This window comes from Lacerta agilis, chromosome 7 (genome assembly GCF_009819535.1).
Source record: "Lacerta agilis isolate rLacAgi1 chromosome 7, rLacAgi1.pri, whole genome shotgun sequence".
Classification (NCBI taxonomy): Eukaryota; Metazoa; Chordata; class Lepidosauria; order Squamata; family Lacertidae; genus Lacerta; species Lacerta agilis.
In genome coordinates, this window is record NC_046318.1 from 53,788,019 (window position 1) to 53,814,952 (window position 26,934).

Genomic DNA, 26,934 nt, shown 5'->3' on the forward strand with positions numbered 1-26,934 from the left:
ATCATTTTCTAGACTGGAAAGAACATCTTACTGCATATCCAAATGTGGATGTTGTCCATCTGCATTAATTCCAATAATGTATGACTACAGCTGGATTGTATCACTGTTCCACAACCCCCAAGCAATAAAGCTCACATATTTTATTCTCCAGGCTAAGTGTGGGCAACCTGTGGCCCTCAGCCAAAATTCAAGAAGCAGAAAAATGGGGGGGGGGGTGACTGAAAGAGAAAGAGAGTGAGAAAAAAGGTGGGAGGAAAAGGAGTGGCAGAAAGAGAAAATTAGTTGTCCCATCCATGTTACTCTGCCACGCACTTCTGGTATGTGACCCCCAACGAACTACCACTGAGGGAATGCAATCTTTGACAAACAAAGGTTGCCCACTCCTTGTACAGTCCATTCTTGCCAACTCAGAGATGATGTATTAATTGTTTAAGCTAATAACAGAGGGCCAGGGCTTGTCATGAAGTAGTGATCCTGTGAGCAAGTACCGCTGGGTGGGGCCCCTCAGGCAGGTGGTAACAATTAGTCCCCAGAGTGGGAGCATGTGATGGGACTGGCTGGTTTCCAGCATTCCCCAGCCCCTATAAATCTTTGAGTTAACCTGGCGGGGCGGGGCGGGGGGGGCACTCCAGGTTTTAGACTTGCTATTTGATGCTCTGTAGTTGGTGGAAGAGAAGATGTCAATAAAACCTGGTAACCCGTTCGGTGCATGTGTGTGATTGATTAGTAGCTTGGAGGGAGGACTCGGGGAAGCGACCCCCTCCTTGACAGGGCTTACATTTATTTTTCATACACTGTCCAAAGAAAATCACACTGGACTCCAACTCCCATCATCCCTGACCTCTGGTCATGCTAGCTGTGGCTGATAGGAGTTAGAGTCCCACATTTAAAGGCTACAGATTCCCCGTCTCTGCTGTACTCTCATCCCCAGCTCTTAGAATTTCTTCAACCTTGCCAAACCATATTCTTTCCAGCTCAAAACCGATGTCTACACTTGAGTGGTATGAGTCCATTATACACATAGCCCTGAATATGTATCATACTCTTCAACCTACATGTAGTGTGAATGTCATCTCCCCCCCCCCCCACTTTGATTAGCTCCACCAGCAGGACAGATTCTAGGCTCCATTGACATGACATTGTCTAAGTAATAAACATTTTCAATGACAGTTAAAAAGAAATACAGTTTTGGCCCTTTGCTGCAAACCCTAGTGACATTTTTTCAGCAGATGCATGGTTATATTTTTAACAGCCAGCATGGTCTCTGTGCACGTTGGTTTAATTAGGGTCTCCGGCAGTAGAAATCCAAAATGCCCTGTATCACGCAGCTCAAATGCAAACGCATATGGGATGCCATTTTTGTATGCCCAATCCATAGAACTGCCAGAACTCACATCTGGGAAAAAGAAGAGGAAGGGGGAAAAAAACAATTTTAAGTGATGTGTATGAAAGAACATGCTAGTTCCACAAGTTTATATTTTAAGTTGTTTTTCTAAGCAACTCCTAAATGTCCTCAAATCCAGAGATGCTGAAGAGAAAGAAGCTTTGCAAGTTGGACTAAAATTTGATCTAAAAACAGTTTCATTAGCTCTTTCCCCTGATTCTGTAGATGTATGTAGTACAGTGAAAATACCTATATTGCAGGTGGGGCAAGAGAGAGTCCTTCACCTTGCTGCACTATATCTGGTTTGTAATTGAGTTCAAACTGCTGACTACCAAGGCAATTTTGTGCTGGCAGATCTGGTTCTATCAGCTTGCAGTGACCTGAAACAGTCGTCCCATCTTCATCCATTTCTATGCTGCTTCGTAGCACTGCATGATGCTCAAATGGCCCATTTGACAGTTCTGGAAAGTTTTAGACTTAGTAACCTCATCAGCCTGACCACTTCTCCACTGCTGCAATGACTTAGAGGACCAGGGTTGAAGTAATTAATTTTAACTCTAAAGAAGATCTACGTATTACACAACGGAAAACAAAATAGCATGGATAACATTCTCTACTTTCTCCTTTCACAAAGGTTTCAACTTGCCTTGTGTGTAAGACAATACATGGAAGTTTATTTTCTAAGATCAGGCTCAAGGAAAGGAAAGAAGGGCTAGGAAGAAAAACTTGCCTACAATTTACTAACAATGCAATCCTATGTATGTCTAGTCAGATTTAAATCCTACTGAGTTCGATGAAACTTAGTGCCAGCTAGGAATGGATAAACATGTCACTTTCAGTTTCTCATCTTTCCAGCCTTAGCTTCAGTTCTCCACATCTCCATTTCATGGAAATTGATCAGCATGTTTCTGTGAATTTCTTTTACTATACACATATTTGCAATGCAGTTTCCCCATATGCATTCCAGCATGCTATTTTTACCAATATATGCATTTATATGCAGACTTATATGCACATTACTTGGCTGGAGAACTGCACTGAAAATTCGGATAACTGCAAATTTCAATAGCCTTTTATATGTTTTCAACAATGTGTGTTTTATCTGTATTTGTTCTAATTTTTGTGTTCCACATTGAGTCTCAGTTTTGAGAAAAAGGAGGGGTGTAAATAAGTATTATTAGAACAACAATAACAACAAATTTTGAAGAATGGATATGGTTTACATAGTGTTATGAAAAGTGTGAATTATGTAAGATCATATTTTAGTGTCAACTGTATCAAATCCCCCACTTCCTACCCCCAGGTAAATACGTACAGAACTCAAGCCTTAATCATAACATTTCTCAAGAATAACGTTAATCCCTGCCGCGAGCTGCACTCAGCTTGCTGGGGGCTAGAAGAAAAAAGAACAAGCTACCTCCCACATTTCCACTGGTGCTGAATGAGTGAAGTGCAATTCTTATTTGTTGTGCTTTCCCACACTGAAGTACTGAATTAAACAAGGGTTAAATGGCGCAATCTGCGGCTAACTACAAGCTGAGCACTCCCACTATAGTCTTCATTAACTGTAACAATATCTTTTAAAAATATATTTAAAAAAACAACTTAAAAACCTGACATGACATGGCAGTTGCTGTGTGGCTGAAAACAGCATGGGGATGTATGTTGTTAGAGGTTGGGGCAAGGTGGGGGATGCTTAACCAAACGTCCAGTTGTTATTAAAAAATAGAAAAGACTGCAATCCTATACCCACTTACTGTATGACGGGCGCAAATGCCGAATAAACAGAAATCTAATCTAATCTAATCTACCCACTTACTTGGCAATAGGCCCCCTGAACTCAGTGGGGTTACTTATGGGTAGATGTTTATAGGATTGTGGTGTTGGTTGCCATAGGGAATGAAGTGTCCTGTTAATACTTTGTCTAGAACACAGGTGGCAACCTGTGGCCTTATGGATATTGTTACTCCTTTAATTCTCACCAACCCCAAGCCAACAGCCAGGGAACTGTAGCCCAGTGGCACCTGAAGGGCCAGATGCCCTAGTCCTTGGGCTATGTTCATACCACTTTTCATTTTACACCACCAAATTTTCAGTAGATTGAAGAAAAGCATTTATTTCTCTCTGCATTCGTTCTTCCAAAGTTTCAGATCAGAACAAGCTAAATGAGTGAAGCATGTATTCCTTTGCTATATAAAGCTGCTGGATTTCTTTTGTCTATCATAGTTGTCTGGAGACTTCCATTCAGGCTCTGACAGTTATTGAAAATTCAGACTTTAAACATCCCAAACTCCACTGGGAAGAAGATGAATTTTTATTATTCTGTAAAATATTTCCCTGTTGAACATATTTTACTTTGTTTTTTTATGGTCTTCAAAATGATTGTGATCTAAACCCAGAATTCAAAAAGAACATAACCCAGAGTCTGAGTGAATTCTCAGTACATCTATATTCTCTACAAATATGTGATAAGAGACAAGCTCAAAATACATATACCCTGATCAGCAAAAGAGATCCGTGCAAGGAAGCATTTTGTTCCTGTAACCGACCCACATTCAGATATGTGTCTGGATGCCCATCCACACTGTGGTCCTCATTCAGACACCACTGAATGGACTGGATGTCCCTTCTGATCAATGGGAATTCAACTTGCACCATCAGCCGTTAACTTCTGACTACCGTAGTTGCCCATAACTTGAGCTCGATTGAAAGCTCCATTTGAATAATCACAAACATCATTTATTATGTCAGTTGTTTCTCAGTGTCCTCTAAAGATCCTCCTATATTGTCTCCAAGAGGCAGATTGGTGGGTTGTTGTTGTTGTTGTTTTTTGTCAGCCTTAGACTCCACTGCTACAATTATTAGTACATCAAGAAGATCTGGGCTACATAGTTAGGCTTCTTAAATCCCACTTCAGTCATTGGATGGGACCCAATGCATTGCATGCAGAGTTCTGCTCACCCATGAGAGCTTTCCAGCTTTCCGTTCCAGGGACAATCTCCATTCTTACTGAAAAGTCCATCCAAGGTCCTGTGGCCATCCCATGGGGTACAAGAATCTGACACATAAATGGCATATTGCTCCCTCCACTGGACATGCATGGAAGTGTTTTTGCTTGTGCACAAGACATGTGTCAGGCTGGCATCTAAATATTGTTATGAGTTTGTGGGGGCAAGATCTCCCTAAATTCTTAGATTTAGTAAATGTAAGGAATAAGTTGATGCTTGGAGGAAGCTGCCAGACTACTGAATCCTGTAGTGTCAAAAAGACAGTTCAAACCAGTTTTCCATGCTCAGGAAGTCCTTGGGAGAAGAAGGGTCATTAGCAAGAATCAAAGAGAGCAAAATACTGGGCCATTACATTGGCAATGTAAATACTGCCAGACAGCAGAGAGGTGCCCCCTCCAGCTCTGAGTGAGTAGCAGAGGCAAAGGTCAATGGTAGCAGACAACACCCAAGTTTAGGGTTTCAGCTTTGAATGACTTAGATTGGGGGGGGGGGCCTTGAAGCCAGTTGGCAGCAAGAAGGTGAAGGAGGGGCAGAACTCTATGTGAGCTGGAGGTGACAGGTTGGGACCAAGAAACACAGAGGATGACTTTTTGTTGTCCTTTGAATCCAAAGCTGCCCTTAAGAGGGAAGCCAGACCCTCATAGGATGTGAATGTCCTGCAATCCCTCCATCTAGGTGCAGGTTATATATATACATGGCATGTAAATAAAACCATATATGATAAAGACACCACAGTCTCTGCTGTGCCTTATTCCCCAAAAGGAAACAGAAACTAGTCTAGGTAAGTGTCTGGAACCCCAGAAATCTTGCACCACTCAAAGAGATTAGGCTGTTGTGTAACAACATAATGTAAATTTCATGCAGCCGTCTCTTGCTTCTCATAGCAGACTGAACAAAGTTTTCTTTGAAATGGTTTGCTTGCATCTTTACAACACAGCCAACAACACTAACACAGTACAAACAGAAAACCAATGAACAGCATACTGGAGAAACTCACACAAAGTGCTGGAGGCAGGGCCATATCGGTATCTTATCCCATAAACTGACTGCAAGGCATTTACAGCGTTAAAAGCAGCAGATTCCTGGGAAAGGGAAAACAAACAAACAAACAAACAAAACAAAACAAAACAAAACAAAACAAAACAAAACAGAGAGAGAATGAGAGAAACAATTGTAGTTATCTCAAAATTTCAAGCAACATCCAACAATTTAGGACAATGTTCCTCAAACTTGATTTTACTTCATTCCCATTTCAAAGCTTCCAAAACCCAGCATAATTAATCTGGTTCATATTTTAGCATGTGGAGGTCTTTGTATGCTGCCATATGCCTGTTGCCTGTCACTGCATGTAAGGATTTGTGGACTTAGATACTAATTCGAGCAATGGCATTAAAGGAGGGACAAGAAAGGATGCCTCTGACCCTACCCTTAAAGCAGTTAACAAGGATGGACAAAGAAGAAAAGGTTTGTTTTCTATCTTCCCCTTTCTTCTTAGATCATATTGGAATGGTAAGGTAAAAGGTAGAGGACCCCTGGACAGTTAAGTCCAGTCAAAGGCGACTATAGAGTTGCGGTGCTCATCTCGCTTTCAAGCCACAGACAGCTTTCCGGGTCATGTGGCCAGCATGACTAAACTGCTTCTGGTGCAACGGAACACCGTGATGGAAAGCAGAGTGCATGGAAACACCGTTTACCTTTCTGCCGCAGCTGTAACTTTTTATCTACTTGCACTGGCGTACTTTCAAACTGCTAGGCTGGCAGGAGCTGAGACAGAGCGACGGGAACTCACCCCATCACGGGAATTCAAACCACCGACCTTCTGATTGGCAAGGCCAAGAGGCTCAGTGGTTTAGACCACAGTGCCACCTGCGTCCTTGGAATGACTGGGCAATTAAAGGAATCAGCAAGGATCCTCTGCCTGGATGCTTACAATCTATTCATGGGTTGGCTGCAGAAAAAGACAGATCCTACCCCTCCCTGGAACTTCATGCTCTGCTTCCAATGGGCCTCCAATTCACCATATGAGAATAGTTAATTTTGTGCAAGAGTGGGGAACCTTTTTGGTCCGGCATGCCAGATCTTTATCTTCTCCCATGCCTGCAGGTTAACTTTGACAGGTGGGTGGCACACTGGTACCTGCACCAGATTCCCAGGATCTTCATGCCATTAAGGCTACTTTTCAGATGTCTACTGAGAATCTCCATCCATTTCAAATCCAACTAGATGCAGTTCCTGAGTGACAAGGCTGGGCTCATTTAAACACTCAGAATATCAGTATATTTAAGTGATTTCAGTAGCAGAGTTGTTTCTGTCCAGTATATGAAAAAGAAAGGGATTTATCTTGACAAGAACCATTCACTATGCAGAAATATCCCTGAATTATATTTTGCAGATGTAACAGCCAGGCTGTGACTGGAACCAACTTTCAAAAAACTTAATTATGATGTTACAGATAAGGGAATTGCTGAGACTCTGCTTCTGTATTGCTATATATTTTACATTTAAGAATGAAATGAGAGAGTATATACAGAGTGCCTGGATGTGTTGACATTTTTGGATACCTCTAGAGAGCTGGCGGTAACAGTTATGAAGAGTCACAGCAGATGTCCTCCATGGCATGAAGAAGTAGGTGGAATTTATACAGTACTAGGTAAAATAGTTGAAGAAATGTGTAGCTACTTTCCCACAAGGATAACAACCATTCTGTCACACATCTATTACTAAATGGTTCTAATATATTTTTCTATGCAGTATGATTTCTATTCTGGTCTTCTGCTGCCTTACCTTGGTTCCCTCACACCCAAGCAGGGTTTGGCTCCCAAAATTATTCACCTCATTTGTCACTCTGGTCGTGAGATGCCACTCATTGAAAACCTTACACTGGCTTCCTGTCCACTCCCAGATCTAGCGCAAGCTTATTGACTTTGCTTTCAAAGTCCTCCATGGCCTCATCCTGCCCATGATCTATGCTTCTCTAGCTTCACAACCTTCTGCTGTCTGAACTAGTTCTCCTCCTCCCTCAAAAGACTCCACCCTTTCTCCCTTGCTGCCCCAGAGGCTTAGAATTCCCTCCCAAAACACCTGTCTGATACCACCATCTTCATTCAAAGCCTTTGGCTCAACCCATAATTTATCACATAATTTATCACAGTTCCCGCAACCTACCCTGTAATAAGTAACCGTGCTTACATAGAGGAAGCCCCACTGAATTCAAGCTTGCAGCCTAATCATGTGCAGCTGAAACAACTGGATGTTCTTTCCCTGTGAACCCTGCATCCTTCCCTGGTTGTTTCCTCTGTGTCAGACTCTAAGCTCAAGGTGGGGATCAGTCCCCTTGTATTCTGTAAAGCTCATTACAGTTATTGATTTATAAATATTATAAATGGCTACAGGACTGATGGTAATGGAAGAATATGGACTGTGGAGACAGAAATAGCTGCATTCCCATTCTTTCTTCTCCTCCCAAGTTCTCTTGTCCAAGTGCTATCCTCATACAGAGAACCACGGAAGAAGAAGCAGGAGGCTGAGTGAACTCTGTTGTGCTCTCATGGGAAGACAGATTCGATTCCAGGCTTCTAAATAGGGATGTGCCTGCAGTTCCACATCTGTTAACTAGGTTGCCATATGAGAGGTCACTAATTTTATGCATTTCTGATCCATATATGGAAACCAGGGATGGACAGAACAGTCTGTTTCTGATCCATGTCAGTACTGCAGATGTTCATTCATAAGGTTCATTTTGTCCTGTTTCCACATTAATCGTATATATAGTTACTAAAATGCATGAAAATTTATATTTAAACATGTATTGAAGTAACCTATTTTATCTCAAAATGCGTATTTAAATACATATTTATCTATATTTGATTGTTATTTTTCAGCTGCTGTTGCAAATTTGGAGAAGTGCAAAATCAGAAAGATAATTGCATACCAATTCACACATTCATCCAGGAGGTGTCAATTTGCATCAGAATCTATAGAAATCAAATTCCTCAAGCACCCCTGGTTTCTCCTTTGGATGTGTTCTGTGGATGAGAATGTGTGTATATATGTGTTTGTGTTTGTGGAGTGACTGTCCAAATGCAAGGTCTGAAGTACTTTGTGCTTCAGCTCAGGTCTCTGTTGAGTCAGTGCCTGGATGAATGACTGCCTGGGAGTGATGCACCAAGTTCCATGGTGGGATATTAATATAATAAATAAAAATAAAGGGCTGTATTCAACTAAATCCTACTCAGAGGAAACCCATTGAAATCAGTGAACCTAAGTTAGCCACGTCCATTAACTTCAATGGGTCAGCTGTGAGTAGGACTTCTTACTTTGTGTGAATACCTTTTAATTCTATATTTAAACGAAATAAAATGATTTTTTTATTGCAAGTTTGCTCCTGGGAACATCATTGCTTTGAATCCTCAACAAACCCTATCCCCTGATACTGATGACCATTTCAGTAGTAGACTGGGGGTTGGTTTAAGCTCCAATCCCACCCCCTTTATTGCACTGTCATACAACTTCACTTCAGATCCCCTGACCATGGATACTGACAGAAATAGTTTTATAAATTAAATAACCATCTCCCCAAAAGACTGAAATCGACTACACATGCACAAGTCTGTGCTATAAAATGCAGTCAAAGACAAGACTTAAATGTGGGGAGTTGTGTATCCTTTTCTCCAGTTTCAATGCCCTAAATAATTTAGTGCACTAATTCAAAGAGTGGCTGGCTGCATAGTTCCGTCTAGTAAGCTGGACAGAAGCCTGTTTGCCTTCAGCTCAGGAATTATTAAAGAGTCCCCTCATTTCTGAATACTGAAGCCCATAGAAAAGCTTTCATCTGTTGGCCAATCTCAACATGCAAAATAAATCTGAGGATCTGGTGCTTGTGAAGTTTGCCTCAGGGGATGGAAATGGAAAGGAAATCCTTTGTGATTCTGTTTTGCAGCTCAGCGCTGTTCACAATAAACTGAGATCACATCTTACATGGTTGTTGACGGCATGGGTAAATGTATCTTTCTTTTATTTTCTGTGCAACTGCATTGTCCTTGGGTATTTGATATGTGTGCAAGTGCACTTGATGGCTTGTGACCTTTCATCATGTATCCTTCTTCCTCACCACCAATGTGAAAACAGAGTGACATGACCTTTTGACATATCTCTTGACATGAGGGTGTTGCTCTCCTGCTGTGCCTCGTGCCGTGCTGCAATTTGCTACTGGACAGGGAATGTGCACAGAATACAGGTGATCCACTGGAGACCAAACAGTTCAGGCGAGACCTTTACCTTTCTGCCAAGTGTGGAGAAGAGCAGGGGATCTCTTGCACCATGCCCTGACTTTGGTCCAAGAATGATGCTCTGGCCACCTCTGTGATATTGCAAGTGATCTCCGATGCACCTATTTGGCTCACATGTTTTTTTTGGTATCCTTCAAAACATTCTTAGACCAAGCAATCAGTTGCATTGCTTCAGAGGTTCCCTTCTCAACTGTAAGTAGCACTGACTGAGAGCACGTAATCTGTTGCCTAGCAATTCCCATAATACATTCTCTTCCCATAGAACAGATATTAGCATAGCTATATGGGTAGTGAAAGCACTGACTGAAGTTTAAGGAGGCAAGGAAACAGAGTCTGACCTCAAGTTAAGTACACATGGGCATTTTTGATTGGCTTTTTAAATCCCTGGCTGCCTTTGTCACAGTATTTTGGGCACTTGTCTAACTCCTGTCAGACCCAGCACCACAAAATCTTTCTGCAGGATTCCTAATGTTTTGCATTATCTCTCTTGGACCTTATTGTATTCATTACTGAACACATAACAATTATATTGGATGATATGCCCATGCATAAATATGAAGTATAACTACTTTGAACTGATAGCCACACACCAAGCAGAGGCCACCCCTTCAGTCTAGACAGCAATATGGAGGTCAGTACTGCTAGGAGATTCAAGCCGCGTCCTTCTTCACCGAGGGAGCTCAGAAGCATATACCATATTTGTCTGTGTATAACACGCCCCTGTGTATAAGATGCCCCCTATTTTGGGGGGCTCCGAATTAAGAAAATGGGGGGGGAGATTGCCCAGAATTGCTGAGCTTTTTTAGGGGGGGAATCTGGAAAATCGCTCACCTGCCTGACATACGCTGCCCCTCGCACACACTGCAAGTCACCTATCATCTGTCCCCTCCGATCTTCTGCAGCGAAAGCCACCCCTTGCCACAGCCACCAATAACACACCCAATAGCCTTTGACAATCTCCGGCTCGTGACAGCAACCAATCCCATGTCCCCCCATGCACTATCTGTGTATAAGATGACCCCCAATTTTTTTTACATAACTTTTAAATTAAAAAAAATTGTCTTATACATGGAAAAGTACGGTACTTTCTTCAAATTCAAAGTGATCTGCAAGGATTCGAAATTCTTCAAATCCCATACTTACCACACAGCTGAAATTTGGAATAGTGGCATACTTGTAAGAGTAGGGATACAACAACATCTGGGCATACGCATGAAAGGACAAGTAAGCTTTCATTTGCTTCCGGTGTTTGCGAAGAAAGTGAGCTACAGCCTTCACTTCTGGCTCAGATTCAGGGAAAGGACCACAGTATGTGTCGTCGCAGGGGTGGGTGGAAGCCCCTTCATCTGCGTGTTGAAAAGAAAAAGAAGACCAAATTAAACCCACAACATTTAAATCGGACGCAAGCCAGGAAAACATCCACAGGTATTGTGCCGGTGCTGATGGGGCTCTATTACTAGGGGCTCTCTTGACCCCCCCCCAAAGGAATATAAAGGACCAGTTGGCCAAAAACACTTTGCTGCCTGAGGCTAAGGCAGGACTGACATTAGGGAGAGTAAGGTAACAGCATCCGTCAGTAAATGCTGGTGGGCAGAAGAAAGAGCTGCTGGAGGACCTCTTTCTTTTAAATCAGAACCAGTGAAGGCGGTGAAGGTCCTGTGTGAGTGCCTGGAGGCTGTTGGAGGATGGATGGCGGCTAACAGATTGAGGTTGAATCCTGACAAGACAGAAGTACTGTTTTTGGGGGACAGGAGGAGGGCAGGTGTGGAGGATTCCCTGGTCCTGAATGGGGTAACTCTGCCCCTGAAGGACCAGGTGCGCAGCCTGGGAGTCATTTTGGACTCACAGCTGTCCATGGAAGCGCAGGTTAATTCTGTGTCCAGGGCAGCTGTCTACCAGCTCCATCTGGTACGCAGGCTGAGACCCTACCTGCCCGCAGACTGTCTCACCAGAGTGGTGCATGCTCTGGTTATCTCCCGCTTGGACTACTGCAATGCGCTCTACGTGGGGCTACCTTTGAAGGTGACCCGGAAACTGCAATTAATCCAGAATGCGGCAGCTAGACTGGTGACTGGGAGTGGCCGCCGGGACCACATAACACCGGTCCTGAGAGATCTGCATTGGCTCCCAGTACGTTTCCGAGCACAATTCAAAGTGTTGGTGTTGACCTTTAAAGCCCTAAACGGCCTCGGTCCTGTATACCTGAAGGAGCGTCTCCACCCCCATCATTCAGCCCGGACACTGAGATCCAGCGCCGAGGGCCTTCTGGCGGTTCCCTCACTGCGAGAAGCAAAACTACAGGGAACCAGGCAGAGGGCCTTCTCGGTAGTGGCGCCCGCCCTGTGGAACGCCCTCCCGTCAGAAGTCAAGGGAATAAACAACTACCTGACATTCAGAAAACACGTAAAGGCAGCCCTGTTTAGGGAAGTTTTTAATTTGTGACTCTGTATTGTATTTTGGTATTTGTTGGAGGCCGCCCAGAGTGGCTGGGGAGACCCGGCCAGATGGGCGGGGTATAAATAATAAATTATTATTATTATTATTATTATTATTATTATTATTATTATTATTATTATAGTGGTGCAAGCCACATGGCTTGTCCTGCACCCCCATAACTATCCTACTGTCCTTGGGTGCACTGGAGGACATTATCCTATTGCCCATGTGGAAAATAAGATTGAAATGCCATTCTAGTGGGTTTCTGTGCATTGAATGGTGGAGGTACCATTCAGGCAGCAAATTATCTTGGGCTAGGCAAAGGTGAAGTCCACACACACACACACACACACACACACAGGCTAACTGTTGAATCTCTTTCAACCCTGGCAAAGAGACAGTGCACCTGAGGTCAACAGGCTCTCTTAGAGAGGTACAGGGGGGTGCTGCATGACACAGCAGCTCTGTCCTCCAACACTGAGTTGCACATTGGGTTTTTTTTTAATCAGTTTGGACAAAGGATTTGGCACAAATCAGAACTTGAAGCCCTTCCACTGTAGCTGCTTAAACTGAAGGCGTTATTTAAACCTGTCTTGTAGCAGCTTCAATACTTCAGAACAGTCATGCCAATGAAAAGAACAGAAGTTGACGGAGTTTTTGTTTGAACCAGCACGTATGTTACGACTACAGGACTGCAGATGCAACATTCCCAAAACACTAACCATGGCTTAGTCACAGGGAGGTTTACCAGTTTCTGATCTGGTAATGGTTAGCATGATGTCCTTTATGCTCTTTGTGTAACTGGCTTGGGTTTAACACACAAAAACATATTTTTTTCCAGGAATTCTGCATAACAATGAGACCTTGACTGCTGCGTTTTTGCTGCCACAAGGGGCTTATTAAACACTCCTTTTAATAGTAAGGGGATGAGAATCCTTTTAATAGTAAGGGGATGAGAACCAGCATTGCATGATGATGCTTACAAATATGAAGTATAATAGGCTATATAATTAGCATGATAACTCAGAAGTAGCTAAATAGCACTTGCATAGTCTGAGGAACTAAGACACGAGAACTACTCTTCATGGCCATCAGTGAAAAAATGCAAAGATTATCTTTGTCTGAGATCAGATGGGCACTTTGTGGTAGCGAGGGCATGTGGTATACTCTCTGCCACCAAATAATCTAACTCAAGATAAGCATATCCTAATTTCTTATCAAATGCTATAATCCAGTTGTTTTCAAACCTTCTAGCTTCAGGAAAGCATTCCCATATTGACTTGTCTGGCTTGAAAACACGCGCATTAGTTCAGATTGAGCTGTTTAGATGTCTAGTCTGCTCTTCCAAAACTTTTCTTGAGGCAGCTTTGGATCTTTGCCAATATAATGGATTGGTGTTCTTTATTCATAGTGCTGATTTTGCAGCTGTTAAAAGACTTATCTTTACCTCCTGTTTTTGCTGCTGCTGCTGCTGTTAACTAGCAGAGGTGAATTTGAGTTTATATCAGGCTAGAGAAAGTTAGGTATGGATGCGTCTATTCATGACCATCCTACCACAACCTTTAAATCATGGGTAGGCAACTAAGGCCTGAGGGCCGGTTCTGGCCCAATTGCCTTCTAAATCCGGCCCGCGGACGGTCCAGGAATCAGCATGTTTTTACATGCGTAGAGTGCGTCCTTTTATTTAAAATGCATCTCTGGGTTATTTGTGGGGCCTGCCTGGTGTTTTTACTTGAGTAGAATGTGTGCTTTTATTTTAAATGCATCTCTGGGTTATTTGTGGGGCATAGGAATTCATTCATCCCCCCCAAAAAATATAGTCTAGGCCCCCCCCCCAAGTCTGAGGGACAGTCGACCGGCCCCCTGCTGAAAAAGTTTGCTGACCCTTGCTGTAAATGGTAGTTACAAGATCTAATCAAAGACTAGGTCACACTGACTTATGGCTCCTTTGTTGCAGCAGAGACTCCAAGTCTTATATGTGATGGGATTCTCTGATGGGGCCGCAAAACCAATTTGCTACTGCCCAAGAACATGGCACAATGTAATATACCAGTAGCTGTCATTGCATGGCCTACCTCAGATGGTTACTTCCTTAAGGTTACAAAGTCAGGAGAAGATTCTTTCAGACAGAAATAAAACAATAAATTATTATTGTTAGATGGATTCAATCATTATTTTACACCATTTATATATGGGGTGATTATTGGGTGTTCTAAAAAAAAACCCCTCAATCTTCTTTTACTAGCTATGATTTGCAGCTGACTTAGGCAAAATTGTATACTTACTTTGGTAGGCTAAGCTGATAGCAGCTGTTCCAATTTCCTATCAAACCAATAGAATCTCTGTGTACTCCTGTATCATCCCCATAATTATGAGAAACACAAATATTAAAAGAGAAATGCTAGCTGCCATGCACAGCTATGCAGTTAACTCTCTATATTATTACTGTATTATCTAATGTTTTTCATTCAGATAAGGTTTTCGAGTTTAGGCGGGGAAGGATCAAAAGGAATGTCAGCTATTGTTGAATGCCAGAGTTACTGTCACAAGACAATAAAAATCCAGGAAATGACAGAATTGCTCTACAAGGTTGTATCAGAAGATGGTCGAATTGTTCATCTCCCACTGCAGGGGACAATCATTAAAGTGAACTCGATATGTTGTGCTTTCTTGAGATGGATGAAGGAACGAAAACAGAGCGTATGGGTTGAAAAACTTGATAGTGGCTTTCATATTGATGCAAAGAGATGGAGCAGTGGATAACCTGTAACATCCTGACTACATAGACTGAGGGAAATGGCATTATCTCCTTCTGTCATGAACCCAGAGACTCAGACACAGAGTCTGAGGGCTCAGTAGTGCCAATGGAAGAGCTCCACCACTAAACTATAACTCCAGCTCCCCTAGCCTCAAGATACCAGAGATCCTGGACCCCAAATCTAGATTTGTGCCAGAGGAGAATTTATCAGCTTCTATGTTGTTATTGTTTTCCATAAAAATAAAGAAAATATGTATATTTAAAACCTGGGTCGTTTTGCTTTCAAACCATATGACCTACAACTGAGCTTCTCAAATATAAACAGTCTGGGTGTATAATAATGTTGCCTATATGTATGTCACTAGAAAAATTAGACACAAATGAAACAAATAACTCCATCCCATGTGTACCATAGGCTGCAGAGCCAAATCTGGAGATATTCCTACTTGCATTCTGGCATTAGAGTAAGGAGTGAGACACAAGAGGTAAGCACTGTGTCAAGGTGCTTATGCCAGAAAGGAAGAGAAACGGAGCTGACACAGAAATGTTGCCTTAAAGGAAAAGAAACAGTCCCGCTCATTGAATGCCAAACATGTGCAGATGAAATGCAAAAACAGGATTCATGCTCAAAACCTACCTGCCCTCAGGCACCTGTTAAGAATTTCAAGGCCTGGAAACTGGAGATGGAACTAAGACATCTCCATGAGAACACAGAGTGAAGGTTGTTTTTCTGAATAAAAACAGGTCAAGATAATACAAACTATGACTTCCCTGTTCGGTTGTTGTTTTTTTTGTCTCTTTGAGAGAGGCAATGTAAGATGACAAATGTTCATGGGATTCAGTGCAAAAGACTTTCGAGCTCTAATTCTGTCATAGTTGTTGGCTTGCAACGTATCCTTGGGCAAATATGCAGCAGTTCTGTGTCTCCATTTTACTTCTGAAAAATCACTTACATCAAAAAAGGACTGTTCTAAGAATCAGCTATCTATAGGACAGCACGTTGGGGGGCGGGAGGATGCACATGGGAGTGCCATCTGAGCAGAGCAAGCATGGACGTGTATATTGATGTGAAAGGTAAAAACTAACTGAAATGAGGGATGAATTCCCACCTGGGTTGAACACATTTGATGTAATAACAAGCAATATATAGATAAGAGAGCCAACCAGATGCAAATCTGTTCTTCATGTCTTCAAAAAAAAAAAGGCAACTGAGTTTCAGAATTAAAGAATTTACTCATTTCATTCTCTTCTGTTTTGTTGTGCAGCAGGGGATTAAAGGAATTAAGGAGACCAAAGGCACTGGCATAGATTCACTAGGCAACCATGAGGCAGTCTCTCAGTTTCTTTAGGCTATAATATGAACTAATTAAGTATAAATTAATTAGAATGGGCCTAAGACGTGGATCTGTGAATTAGGAAGTTCTTGCTTTGAATCTCATCTCTTGTTTTGAACACAGTAGGTAGCCATTGGCAATCTACTCTCGCTCTTGGCTTCAGCCCTCCCATCTGCAATATGGAAGGTAATAGCGATAGTGACTTGACTTTACAGGGTTGTTGTATGTATTACAGCTAAATAATAATCGTTAACCACTCTGTAACACCTGAAAGCGCTATACAAATGGTAAGGTAATCAATTTTATTATAAGTTTTATTAATTGCGTACATGGGCTGCTGATTAGTCACATACAATGGACGCTCGGGTTACGGAGGTAATCCGTGACGGAGGCACGTCCGCAACCCGCAGTGTTCATATCCTGCAGTGCTGCATCTGCGCATGCGTGTGATGCAATTTGGCACTTCTGTGCATGCGCGAAGCCCAATTTAGTGCTTTTGCGCATGCGCGAGCACCGAAACCCAGAAGTAACCCATTCCACTACTCCCGGGTTCTGCGTGGAGTGCAACCCAAAAAAAGTAACCCGCAGCGTTCGCAACCTGAGGTATGACTGTACAGTGCTTTTTTCGGGGGCGGGGCCAGGCATATGCATACCCCTAAACATTTTGTGAATCTAAGTTTGGCCTCATTGAGGGTCAGTATTTCAATATGAGTAGGAAATTGAGAGTACCCCAATAATTTATTTTTTGGAAAAAAGCACTGGTCACATGAATTATTTGAAACCCACAAAAATTTGTAGTTCTCTAGTGGGTTATTATGCCTACATCTAGTTCCATATTGAGGGCTACAGCACTAAACTGCCAAGTCCGATGGCATACCCCCCAACATTCCTCAAATAAAAATAGGGACATTCTATCCTGCATCAGTGCCCCCTCCCACACCCGCTATATATGCACACTGCCGATGGAATACGGGGGGGGGGGGGCTGAGTGAGCTGCCCCAGTGGGACTTACATTTAAGCATGGATATAATTCTAAGTCAGGGATTGTTGTTTCTTCTTTCTGCTTGCACCAGGTTAGGAGTGAAGTGTGATTAATCTCTGTGTTCATAGTAAAACTGTTAACCATGGTTTGGTTTGCTTCACAACCCTGGACCATATTCAATAAAAATTTGCAGTGCAATTTAATATCCTAGATAATAAAATGGCTACATGGCTTGCTAATTCAAATAAAGGCTAATTCTAGACTTACCGCACCATTTCACCTTCCAGTTACGATTGGCATCTACGCCATGGCAACGGAATCTTGAATTCTTTGATCTTGTTTTTCTCCAAAATCGATCCTATCCATAATTGTTTAGAACATGGAAATACAACATATATATTGGTAAAAAAGCATCATATGCACATCAACAAATTCTTGTAAAGATACTTCATGAACTCCCTCCCCAAACACATATTTTGAAACACAGGTGACTCTCAACTTATGCTGGGGTTAAGTAACAGGGATAGTCAGTAAAGCCAAAACTGTGTATAGTCAAAACACATTGGGTTCAATGGTGGGTGGGATTGCCAAAATCCTTGTTCCTGGATGTCCGTCATCTTCCTTATTTTTTACTTTGGCCAAGTGCATAAAGCTGAATGTGCACAAGTTAAATGCGCGCATGTTGCAAGTTACGTGTACTTGACTGCATTCGTAGAATCACAGAATTTTAGAGTTGGAAGGAATCCCCAAGGGTCATCTAGTATATCCCCCTGCGATGCAGAAATCTCAACATGCAGTCCCCCCTTCAATTTGAAACCATTCCAGATCCTGCTAAACTTTGCAATGTGCTAGCAGTTTTATTGCTGCACTACAAGGAGGATATCAGTAAAAATGTGTACTGAATTCTAACTCTACTAATACCTTAATGCTGGAAACATGACTTACCTGGGTCCAGCTAAAATGGTATCCATCCACATTAAAAATAGGCATGATGTAGAAATACAGTTGATTTAACATTCTTCTCATGGCTGAGTCACTTTTATAGGTCTGGAGAGCCTATGAATGGGCAAAAGAATAATCAAAGTAATGTTTGTAATCAAAAACCCATAGGAACCATCCTGAACCCTTTCCATATTTATATATATATGTATATCAGCTTCGGATGGGGGGGGGTGAAGTAATAATCAGAACTGCAGAGCAGGACTAGAAACATAAGGCATTCTAGAGCTCAAATAGACCTTGGTGCTCAAGCAAAGCTCTACTAAGACAAGAAGCCATCTCATACTCCTTCCTGCCCAGGTGGAATCAATGGCTGGCATGAGGGCAGTCAGTCCAAAGATTCTTCACTGAGAAGCTGTAGTGGTACAGATTGCCACATGGCTCAGTAGTCAGCAGTTCCTGAGTCATGCATTCTGCAATTACTTAGGATAATGCCATTAAAAAGAAGCTCTGCTTCTTTGTTTCCTAAGTTCCACTATTCTGGAATGGCATAAAAAAAACCCACCATTCCAGTGCCATTAATCTAGTTCCTATCTTCAGATATTATTGGGGCAACATGGAGCCAGATAACCTAGAAGCAGCTCCCACTCCAGCCTGAGTTAGGCCTAGGTCAACATATAAAACAGTAAGTAGACAGAGATTGAAGAGCACAGCTAAGAATCTTCAAATAAATAGGTCTACTACTGCAGCCTACAGGGTCTGAGCACTACTATGAGCCATGGATGCTGAACTGATTCATTATGGCATACAGAAGTATATTTGCCTCGGAACAATTCATATTTGCAAGTAAAATAATGGAAGGGTATTAAAACTTAATGGATTCTGGGGTGTCTATGCCCCACTGATTAATAATTTCACAGCAGTCTGGTGATGGTTCTTTGAAAATTCCTTCATGCAGGAGCTTCTACTGTGAAGCCTATCTCCCCCCCCCCCCAATCTGGTTTATAAAACTTCATTTATGTTCATGAATCTTTTTCATTCAGAATTAAATTCAGTTGCAATGTCCCATAATGAACACATGTGAAACTGATAACAATATTGTTATGTACTGAGTTGAATAGGATCCAAACTGCAGCAGGCTGATTGGTCCTAGAACAATAGGATTGAGATTGCAGCAGTCTGACTGGTCCCAGAACAATAGGATTGAGATTGCAGCAGTCTGACTGGTCCCAGAACAATAGGATTGAGATTGCAGCAGTCTGACTGGTCCCAGAACAATAGGATTGAGATTGCAGCAGTCTGATTGGTCTGCAGGAGCCACCCAATCCAGCTCCAGGTGGAAGTGAATCCGCATTCTGATTGGCATACAGGAGTATCCCGGAATTAGCCAATCACGTGGGGCCCATTGTGTAAATAGTGTATATAAAGCAAACATTTTGGGGGAACTGCATTCCTCACTACTATGAGCTGAATAAAGAGCATGAAAATCACACTGGACTCCGAGTATCTTTCAAATATATAACTGAATTTTTAAAAAACCCAGGTTTTTTTTTAAAAAATATTGGTATATTTGTGGTACTGGAAATTATGGAATATTGTACTCTCAGAGAGACTGACACAGCAACTTGGTTCATCCAAAGGAAATGCCGAGGAGGACAATTTTTATAAAATGCAATATAGCTTTAGTTTGTCTGCTGTCAGAAACAGTGTTCAACTGACATTTCCAGCACAATGATGCAGCTAGGTAACATTAGATCATGGGTAGGTAAACAAAGGCCCCGGGGGCCGGATCCGGCCCAATCACCTTCTCAATCTGGCCCGTGGGTGGTTGAGGAATCAGCATGTTTTTACATGAGTAGAATGTGTCTTTTTATTTAAAATGCATATCTGGATTAATTGTGGGGCCTGCCTGGTGTTTTTACATGAGTAGAATGTGTGCTTTTATTTGAAACGCACCTCTGGGTTAATTGTGGGGCATAGCAATTCATTCATTCTCTCCCCCACAAAAAAAATAGTCCACCCCCCCCAACAAGGTCTGAGGGACAGTGGACCACCCCCCTGCTGAAAAAGTTTGCTGACCCCTGCATTAGACCCTAGATTTAGGTCACATTCCCACCATACATATAAAGCTCTATGGTAGCACTTTAGCAGTCATGGCTTCCCCCAAGTATTCTGGGAGCTGTAGTATGTTAAGGGTGCTGAGAGTTGTTAGAAGACCCCCTATTCCCCTTACAGAACAACAGTTCCCAGAACTCCCTGGGAAGAGAGATCGGCACTTAAACCACTCTGAGAATATGATGGGTGATGGGAGTTGTAGTCCTATAACAGCTGAAGGGCCAAAGGTTAGCCACTCTTGCTGTACACCTTCCAGTTATGCTATATTTATTCTCCTCCTGTATTCCTTGTATTGTTTTGAAGTAGATAAACACACAATGTCATGGCAAAGAGGAAACTTCCATAGTTATTTGCAAAAGCATGTATGGCATGCCTCACTGTGGCAACAGCAGGTACTGCACTCTATCCTTTAAATGCATGATTAGCAAGCTAATCATTGCTAAACATATTTCATATTTATTACATTTTTATCCCCCTCCCTTTCTCCAAGGAAGTGAGAAGGTGTGCAAGGCTCCCTATCCCACACCATTTTATCCTGTCAATAACCCTGTGAGATAAGGTTAAGCTGCAAGACAATGACTGAGCCATGGCCATTAGGTGAGCATTATAGCCGAGTAGAAATTTGAACCATGGTCTTCCTAACCCTAGTTCAGCTCTCCAACCATCACATACAACTCAAAAGGACTGGAAGATTCGCCACATATCAGTGCATAGAGATCAACATGTAAGAGCTACACCTCTGTGTGCAGGGGCGTAGCTACAGTAGCTGCTCTGGCACCAGGAGCAGTGGGGATGGGGCGAGCCGCCCACGGGGCGCCACAGCAATCCACACAGGGGCGCCATGCAGGGGTGCCATGGCAATCCACCCAGGGGGGTGGCGCGGCGAGCTGCCCACAGAGTCCACCTGGCGGACGCAATCCCCATGCTACCGTTTTGGGCAGCGTGGGGCCCCAAGCCACCGCGTCACTCCCAGGAGAGATGTGTGGCTCGGGTGCGCTGCAGGCCAGGCCAACCCCCACTGTGTGCCATTTTGTCACTCCCCCTCAAGGATGACACCCGCGGCGGACCGCACCCCCCTTCCTACGCCCCTGACTGTGTGTGCAGTACACAGCACGAACCAAAGGAGTGCACTGAACCAACACGGCAAAAAAGCAAATAGCTCCACGTGACCCAAGTAAGTGAGCTAAGCTATGTCTTTACTCCCTTCAAGGGTAACTGGCGAACTGCATTTAAAACAATACTTGGTGTCAGATGTCCCCGCTCAGACATTCATCTATCCCCAACACCAAGTTTAAATAAATCAGAATATGCTTTAAATAAAAGTGGCGGACGTTGCTGAAATCTCTACATTTCATGTAGTGCCCAATTCAGACCTATCCACAGACTAAGAACGAGTTCACACTGTTGACTGCATGGTGAAAGCTCATGACAACTGTCCACGCTGCCGTTCAAACAGCAGATTTTCTTCCTGACTTGTGTTGATCTTGTCAGATTCCCTGAACATAACTGAGTCAGGTCCTAAGAAATCAGCTAGTCACAATGTCAGTGGAGTAGTTATTCACTGGGATGTACCAGGGCGCTTCATCCTTATCTATGCAGGAAAGGGCTGACAGCAGATTACCGGTAAGCTGCATTATGGCTACTAGCAATAGTTTTGTCAAAGGCTAAGGTTTGAGAGCACCCTAGCCTCAGCTTGCTTCTGACAGACACGGCTACCTTCACCCTAGTTAACCATTACAAATGAGTTCCAGACAGGAAGGCATCTCTGGTAAGGCAGCAAACTGAATGCGACGAATTTTCAATTGCCTAATTTCAAAATACAACAGGGGGATCAATCCTTACTTCTTTCACAAACCACTGGCAAAATGCTGGTCCAATCCATTCTCTTGCATGGATTCCACAGTCTATCCAGACAGCTTTCTTGTAAAGGCGTGATCTTTTGCCTAGCTGCAATAGTAAATGTACATAAGTGAGGAGGGGGGAAAAACAACAAACAAAACAAAACAACAACAACAACAACAACAACAACAACAACAAACACACAAGCCAGCATCCAAACTGCTATAAGGGCTTGTGTCAATCCCTTGTGTGGAATTGTTTCCTTTTTCTTTAAACAGCTGAGCACCACAAACAACTTTTGATAGTTCCAAAAGCACTTAACTTTGCAGCGCAGGAGGAAGCAGCAAGAGGAGAAACAAGCTTAAATCTCCTACTGGACTCATGGAAATAGTTTCACAATTCTTTGGCTCCTGCCTCTACTATCTTACAAAATAAAATTTGATGGTTTGTTTTCTCCTCCTTCTGAACGCTTTCAAAAGAAATACCTGTCAGGGTCCCTTCCAACTCTAGGATTCTATGTTCCTAGATGGAATTTCCTTGGCCATTCATATTTCTTGTTGCGAGTTTAGTGGGTTGGTTAGGCTGTATGTCTGATTCAACAGGCATTTGAGTTCATGGATTCAACATGGACTCAATTACACCCGCACATTTTCAACCTTGAACCTTTTAGGAGGAACCCTTTTTGTACTTCGGTTGTATATATGCATGTGTAAATAAACCATATATCATAAAGACAATACAGTCTCCGCTGTCACTCATTCCAAGGAAACTGTCAGGGAACTGTCCCCGGCGCAGCGCAAGGTGGTGGAAGGGCTCTCGGGATGCTACAGAGAGCCCCGGCCCCACCTGACCAGCAGCACCTCCTCTGGCAGCGGAGAGAGCAGCCAGGCTTCCAGTGGGGAGGGGCATGGGTCTCGGGGGATGGAATGTAGAGGCTCTGAGGATGCCAGAGAGACCATGCACTCCCCTAGCCCAAGGGGCGATGAAGGAGGCACGCAATTTATGTCGCCCCAAAGGCGTCGAGGGGTGAAACGAAAAGACAGAAGGCGGGGTTTTCGTATACCAAAACTCTTTTGCTGGGGTCAGAACCGGAAGGGGCCATTCCCGAATTCTGCCGACGCTTGATACAGACATGAACTTATTAGCTCTGCACAGTACATAGTTTGCACAATGAAAACTACTAAAGGAAAACTCAGAGTTTTGACTGCTTACTCATGAGCAACTAACCAAGGACCTTACAGAAACCGAAACCCGGGTTAGCATGTGGAACCACTGGAATTTCACACCACTCAAAGATTGGGGTGGCCTACAGCATTATATGCCAATAACCTTACAAATATTTTATCAATTTTATTTTACCTTTAGCACAAAAAGTGGTCTTCCTTCATATGACTTGCCAACACAGAACATGTGGACAAGATCTGAATGAGTTTTGTTCAGATGATACATCCAACTTTGAATCTGAAAAAGCAAAAATAAAAAGAGGTAATATGCGTCTTTTTAATTTGAATCATTTTCCTTATCATATATGAAAATGAAAAACCAGCACAATATTGCAAAGGCTAGGAATCCCTTAAAGTGTTTTCAATGCATATTATAGAGTTTCCTAGTTTGCATATTTTTTAAAGTTCTCATTTTAAAGGTTATTTCAAAGGTGCTAGAAATAACACAAGTTTGCCAATTCCCCAGGACATGCACTTGCAAATAACAGGGGATACCATTTTAATGTTACCTACTTCCTCCAGTGAATGATATATTTCATAGCTGTATCCTGGTAATGATCTACGATTCCTGGATGACCCCAAACCACTCTGCTTTTCTACTGCTTTTTGCAGATCAGATATGAGGACTCTGTGTCAAAAGAAAGCAAAATGAATAAATGGAGACCAAGGAAGAAAGGGCATAGAAAAATGCAGGAAAATAACACTGTTATGGTAAGCTGAAGTAACATTGATTGAAACATGTTGAGGAACTATTTGTGTCACTTTCATAAGCCTGCCTAAATTGGTTGTGATAGCATTCTGGTATACTGTAATGTGCTGTCAAACAAGCTAGTTGTTTTGAAATATAACAGTACTTTGGAAAATGCAGAAAAGTGTGTTGTTTTTTTTAAGGGAATGACAGAGCATGATGTAAAGTAATTAGCCAGCACTGAAGTTTAAATGAAAAACTTTGTATCTCCCACATTATTGCTAGATCCTGTTTTACATTCATACTGTGAAAATGAAAGAAAATTTATCTCTTTTTTACAATCTGGAATACGTTAATCTTTGAACCTTAAAATGCAAGTAGATCTGGGCACAGCCATTTGTTCCATTAGCTTCTCTACTCAGCTTTGCCTAAACCTTGTCAGTTTTCCCATGGGCAATGGCAGAGGACTTTGCCCCCTCTTCTCTCACCATGGGCCTCCTGCACCCCCAAATTGGCCGGGAGAACCCCCATAAGGTGTATGGGGAGAGGGAAGCTTGTTCTGATATGCTTGTGCACACAGGACATTTGTAGTACCACAACACTTAATCCCACCCTTAATTTTTAAAAGCCTATTTAATTTATTTATTGGTGTTGCTGAGAGGTGGATTTGTGTTTTGTTTTGTTTTGTTTTGGTATGTCAACTTTATTCCCCAGTTTGCTTTTTGTTTTTGTTTTATTGTGATATTATGCTGCTGTTGTTAGCTGCTCCATGGGTGCATTATAGAAGTGTTGTGAATAAATAAATAAATAAATAAATAAATAAATAAAGTTTATAATCAAGGCCACAAAATTTGTTATGTATTTGCTATCTTGCTGCCCCGGGTTCCCTTTGGGAGGATGGGCGGGATATTTAATTAGCTCATTAATTAAATCATTCAGTATACCCGCCCTTGAATATTTGATAGCTCAAAGGAAACTCAAGAAGTACCTTGATAGCTTCACTTCTTGTGTTGTTGTTTTTTAAAGATATGTTTTAGCCCCCAGAGCCATACAGAAAAGTTGGAACATGTAATAGCAACATCTGTTAAAGCTAACAGCAACACAAAACCAAATGAACAAGCAATGTCTTCCAGGAGTCTAAGTTCAAAGATTGTGCGATGTCTCCATTAAGAGTACTTTGTGCCAATTAAGTGCACATGCGTGTGCTACTTCCATTAACTTTAGAATTAAGAGTCTTTTCTTAACATGGCAAAGACAAGGCTCAACTAGAAACATGTCAACAGTGTCACATTCTATGATTTGGTTAAAGCATTCTGCCATTTAAAAAAAGAAAACAACCCCACAGCATTATGGCATCTCCATCCACACTCCCAATACAACTCCACTATAAAAATCCTCAAATAAAGGTTATTTAGCCAATTTCTCCATCTTCCTGACACACAAATCCTGGTCTCTAGAATTATCGGCTCCTACTGAGAGAGACAGAACTCTGACAAATACTGCTGGGAGTTTAAAAACATGACAATGTGGAGTGATAAGTGCAATTCCTACTGAAAGCAGAGGAATTAACAATAATAATGAATCTGTGCTCCACACAGGCCTTTTTGGTGACAGGAAATTGACTAGTGTATCCCTAGCATATAATTTAAAAGCATGTGTGTGCTTGCAACTACTCAGCATACTTCTACTTAACATTCAAGTGCAAATTAAGCAGACTGTGGAACCAGTGGCAATAATTACAATTTATATAACAAATAAACCAGGCCTGGGAGCACTGAAGGCACACTGGTTTCCATTCTAAAGGAGACTCTTTAATTAAACTGTCTGCCCAAGAGAGTTCCTGCATGCTTCCATTCAAATAACAGTTTTGTAGGATGTCTGTGTACTCCTCAGCCATTGTAATTAAAAAGGCACAATATTAAATGGGGCATATTTCTAAATAAAATAGATGTAACAGACCTAAACCATGGCAGAATGCATCAGGTGGCCTTAGAGGAACTGAAATCCATGCTTACGTATATCGGATGTTTGCTTCTTGTAGGTAAGGTAGAAGAATTTGCGAATTGTTCCTTGATACACGTATGTCCGTAACTGCACCCTTTGAGATGTACGAGATGCTGCCAGGCTGCCACAGGTCTACCTGTAGTGCAGGAACCAACCTGTAATTCATATTTATTCAGTCTAGATTGAGAACATCCATGAATTTAATATATAAAAGGTCATCTTCTTCTTATGCACTATAATAACATGTCAGAGATCATTCTCATGTGTAGGTACTTACTACAGACTGAGAAAAGCAGATTTAATATTAAACAGTGATGCTGAAATAGGGGAAAAAACACCCCTATGCTGAAATGAATAATGTGTATAAGGCACAATTTCTTTAACTTAATTCTCAGCCCACGTGTTTTTCTGTACATTGAAGCAGATTTATAGTCTGTAACTGTTTGATATACATCCTTGCAAAAATCATGTCAGAGGATATGTGCATGCTGCTTTATTGATTTGGTGTCTGAAAATGAAAACCTTAAAAAACCCTAAAACAAGTACTCTCATCTGCCACACGGCTACCATAATTCAAGCAGTGATTAAATGTATTCTCCGCATCCGATTTCCTACACAGTAATTCTCCTGTCAATGCTTCAAAATACTGCGTAGTCTCTTAATATTGCATCAGATGATGTAGCCAGTAAATGTTGCTTTCAGAGTTTATTCTTTTAACAGGTCAACCAAAGGAAAGGAATCTGTCAATAATTAGAAAGCATTTGGAGTTACAGCAACACATCCCTTGGAAAAGTGTCATGCAAAAGCTCTTGATGACAGCTCATTGGGCAAAGATGGTGCAAAATGTTGTTTGTTTGTTTGTTTTAAGTCCTAAAGACTGAAACTCAGACAATGAAACTAATTGTACAATCCTAGGGTGCACTGCTCAGAAGTAAG

General features: G+C 42.1%; 1 protein-coding gene across 1 annotated transcript; it reads right to left on the reverse strand.

The window, feature by feature from the left end:
- Nucleotides 1-635: 635 nt before the first annotated feature.
- On the reverse strand, nucleotides 636-26,153 carry CPA6 (carboxypeptidase A6). Its single transcript, XM_033155346.1, has 9 exons — nucleotides 26,010-26,153; nucleotides 23,820-23,934; nucleotides 23,443-23,544; nucleotides 22,087-22,191; nucleotides 18,136-18,246; nucleotides 17,458-17,548; nucleotides 10,824-11,026; nucleotides 5,390-5,474; nucleotides 636-1,396 (listed from the first exon to the last, which is right to left on the reverse strand). The coding sequence occupies exons 3-9, from the start codon at nucleotides 23,530-23,532 to the stop codon at nucleotides 1,209-1,211; spliced, it is 873 nt and encodes a 290-aa protein (XP_033011237.1). The 5' UTR covers nucleotides 23,533-23,544; nucleotides 23,820-23,934; nucleotides 26,010-26,153; the 3' UTR covers nucleotides 636-1,208.
- Between the last annotated feature and the right edge of the window lie 781 nt (nucleotides 26,154-26,934).